The following is a 4,050-nucleotide window of genomic DNA, read 5'->3' as shown; positions in this document are numbered from 1 at the left end:
GGAAAAACTGGGTACATATATCGCGCTGACGTTCCTTCCGATCGTAATTTCTTTAGAGTTGGTGTAACATTTCGATACAAGTAATCCGGTCGAAAACCATCATAGGAAACGATCAGCAATGCTGGTCCTGATTCGGATTCAGATTCAAATGATGCAGCTTCACATGATCCACGCAAAATATTTAAACATAATAATAAAACTACGCATGACACCGTCAACATCACAAACAAGTGTTTAACGCACACAATAACTGAATCAAATGACTGCGCAACTGGGCAATCACTTACCTAATATTGCGAACAAAAAAACAACTCGAATCAATTATTTCCCCATGGGTAATTCAATTTCAAACTCACATGCTACACTTTCATTATCTAAAGCAGCTTTTTTACACTTCAATCATGTGATATGATTGGAATTCTTGTGACTCAAACTTTATTGAACAATAGCCACTTTATCATCACATGTATGAATTGACGTGTATGAACGGTGATCGATTACGTTTTTCTCAGCAACAAAAAATGAAATTCAGTTTAATTGCCATTTGTTTTAAATTTCAAAAAATGAATATATTTGCTTTAGATTAAATGAATAAAGAAACAAAGAAATGAAAATGCGCTTCGGATACTTTATTTGAATATTGTATACAGAGAGATCAAACAATTTCTTGGAAATAAGAAATTTATCCTGAATTCAGTTCCGCTTCATAGTCGAGAGCAACATCCACTTACGATATATTTTACAGAGAGCACTAAATGAACAAAAAATAGCCTGTTATCACTGCGTTCGTTATCACTGCTTCGTTGAAGCAAAAATGTTCGATACACTTTCAAGTCCATTGGAATGATGATTCATTGTAATGGTGGTTTTGGTTGTGATTTGGCTTCGGAGTGAAAATTAAGTGAAAAGGAGCGCGAATTTCGATGTGCCGATAATACCATTGGATTGGGCACATGGAATACTGTATGAGAATCGAAAATTTTTTTTTAACTTTTTTCTTTCGATTTTTGTCTGTTTCCGATCGTCTACATGGGAAGTTTGTATGAAAACCTCGGAGCGCCGGTGTTTTACCCGTATTGTTATAAACATCAACAAAGCAGTCTGCTTCACCGTAGAAAAGAAGTGCGCAGTAACGAACAAGAACGTTCAGGTTTCGGCAACGTTACATTATAGCGATTATGAATGAACGTAATGAGAAATGTAGCGAGAAATTACGTTCATTCATAATCACTAGTGAAGCCACGTTGCCAAAACATGTACGTTCTTGTTTCCTTACTCGTCGATACATAGAAAAAAAACTTGATTTCTTCGGATTTGGCAGAGTTTTTGCCGCTACGAAAGTGGCAAATGCATCATTGAAATATAAAAAAGACTCGATGTTATTGATCTCTTCGATGTTCTATGCATATGCTATCATGCTATCACGTGAACAATTACTGTTTTGAAACGGATAATAAATAAATAAGCGGCCAATAACAGCTGTGATACGAAACCAAGTGGTTCAAAAGTCATAATGCTTCATGTTTTCGCTCAAACTCGTTTCTATCGGCTAAAAATTAAACTTAAACTAACGAAAGGAGAATGAATCAACAATTTGTTTTTTTTATACTGTTAATTAAATCGCATCAAAACAATGGTGAACGGTTTATTGTGAGAGTTTTTGTTTATCTTATGATCTAAAAAAGCATGCAGTTTCATTGAAATATCTTTGTACTTAAAAAGCATTGAAATGCGAAAACACATAAAAAGCGAGCAAGTTAAAACGACAATAAGAATCTCATCTTTATTATTCATGCAATTTTGAGTAAATAAACGGTAGTGTTAGTCATTTGAAGCAATATGATTGAAACACATGCAGAAGGTCATTACAGTAATGCGCTTTTATTTAATACATATGATCACGAATGACGGCGCTTACCTTTCTTTGTGGCTCTAACGGGTTTACAGGCAAACAGATCGTCGTACATATCTAGTTTTTACGCTCCATCCGTTTGGTGACATTGAATATTTAGAATGTAACAGAATAAGTTGTACAAATCAATCATATTGACAGATTTGAGTATTTTGCCTTTGGCAAATAGTGGTCCTTTGGCCATAAAAATTGCATGCATATTTGGATCTTGATTGTCATACCCATGAACACCGTATTTGGTCTTGTTGGTTACTGAGAACAAAAGCCAAAATGATCAAAAAGTTCACCGTGTATTTAGATTGATTTCACTTACTCGAAATATTGTATTTTCTTTCATAAATTAGCGCATTTCCCCATAAATCCTGGAACCCGTATCCACTGTTGGCTACAGCAAGTATCGGTCCCATGCGTCGAGTATTATTTACATGCCATCGCACTGGAATATTCTTCTGATTGAAGACTTTAAAGTGGCCGTTCTGCTCGGCAGCCTTGGTTAACTTGGCAAAAATATCATCCTCTTTGGCTGAAATCAAAATGTAGAATTCATTTGAATGTGGAATTGTAATTCGTTGGAATTAATATTCTTATTTTTTTCAATGGTTTATCTCCTTAAAGAAGAGAAATCAAATAAATTCGATGGAATCAGATTCAAAGTCAAATTAACAACAATTTTAGATATCAAACACTATTCCAACTAATCAGGAATTTCCATTTAGTTTCACTTTTAAAGTTCCTGTACATTTTCACTCACTTTTATCCTTTGGTACAATTTGTAGCACTGGCGATGTTCCGAATATTTCACAATTGTCATTAGCTAAAGTCTCATTCAAATAAATGAAATTCGGTGGAGCTACGCCAATCATTCCGTGATCAGACACGTAAACTACGTTGACACGTTTGTCCAAGCCCGTTGCAGTCAACTTGTCTTGAATATATTGCGTGAGGTTATCTAGTCTCGCCACCATATTCGTTATCTGATTTTAAGAATCAAACAAAGAAAATATGCAAAATGAAATGAAACAGTGTTTTATTTGTCATTGAAGTGAACATCGAGTGTTGATAGTGTCCTTGACATGGAGTGTGATTATCTCAAGATCTGATAAGAAAACTTACGTATGTGTCAATTCCTCACAACAACGTGACATTTAAAAATTAAAATAATAAAAAAAAAAAACGTTCGAACTTACCTCAGGTGAGTCGGGCCCGTAAATGTGCCCATGCGAGTCAGGCTCTTCAATGTACAACATAACGAGATTCGCTGGTGTTTTCTTGTCGTTAAACCATGACAAGGCGATGTCAACTCTATCCTCCCACTTCATTTCTTCATTGAATCCCACAGTGAACGTACAATTTATACCATCGTATTCGAAGTTACTACCAGTCCACATCATGCAGCCGGAATGTTTGCCAGCTTTTTCATTTGCCGTCTAAAAGTACGACGCAAATATTTGCAAAAATGGAAAATGAATTAGAAATGGTCGTTTAAAATGGCATAAATTGAGTGGAATTACCCAAAGTGGAATCGTTTTATTGCTATAATGAAATAAATCATAGCCGTAGAACAATTTTCCTTGCTCTGAATCATATACTTCGTTTGCTAACACACCGTGCGTCTCTGCATACAGGCCCTATGTCGGAGTTGAATGGAAAAAAGTTGTTAAAGAGATGAAATTTCCTCTATGGCCTCATTTTCGAATTTATCGTGCGGTTCCAAATCGAAAAACAGTAATATTTTTCAATAGTAACAGCTAACAATTCTGAGTACTTACCGTTGCGATGGTAAAATGATTGACAAATGTCTTCGTGGGAAAAACGTTAAACATGAATTGTGCCGAAGTGCCCTCTTTCCGAAATCTATTTAGATGTGGTGTAACTCCACGATTTAAATATTCCGGGTGAAAGGCATCGTAGGAAATCACTAAAAGTGCGGGTTCGCTTTTCGATGGTATCGTTCTGCGTAAAACTGAAGCTATCAATCGAATCATCCTGCATCCAACTGCTGCCTTCGAGTGCTGTCGACAAAATGACTCAAAAATCGGGAAGACACTGTATCTAAAGCTACAGACTTTGGATCGCCTTATGAAATCTTCAAAAGTGGCACGCGATTTGCAACACGCTGAGCATATACAGCTACTTAC

At 35.9% G+C, this 4,050-nt stretch overlaps 1 protein-coding gene across 1 annotated transcript; it reads right to left on the bottom strand.

Moving 5' to 3' along the window:
- LOC129572960 (bis(5'-adenosyl)-triphosphatase enpp4-like) lies at window positions 1–4,044 on the bottom strand. Its single transcript, XM_055453080.1, has 7 exons — window positions 3,682–4,044; window positions 3,424–3,540; window positions 3,100–3,339; window positions 2,664–2,886; window positions 2,226–2,435; window positions 357–2,164; window positions 1–287 (listed from the first exon to the last, which is right to left on the bottom strand). Exons 1-6 carry the CDS (start codon window positions 3,895–3,897, stop codon window positions 1,977–1,979), a joined length of 1,194 nt encoding a protein of 397 aa, XP_055309055.1. The 5' UTR covers window positions 3,898–4,044; the 3' UTR covers window positions 1–287; window positions 357–1,976.
- Between the last annotated feature and the right edge of the window lie 6 nt (window positions 4,045–4,050).

The sequence above is a fragment of the Sitodiplosis mosellana genome, unplaced genomic scaffold (genome assembly GCF_009176505.1).
Source record: "Sitodiplosis mosellana isolate CC-2019 unplaced genomic scaffold, AAFC_SMos_1.0 Smas_scaffold_5786, whole genome shotgun sequence".
NCBI lineage: Eukaryota > Metazoa > Arthropoda > Insecta > Diptera > Cecidomyiidae > Sitodiplosis > Sitodiplosis mosellana.
This window is presented reverse-complemented; position numbering and strand designations above follow the sequence as displayed.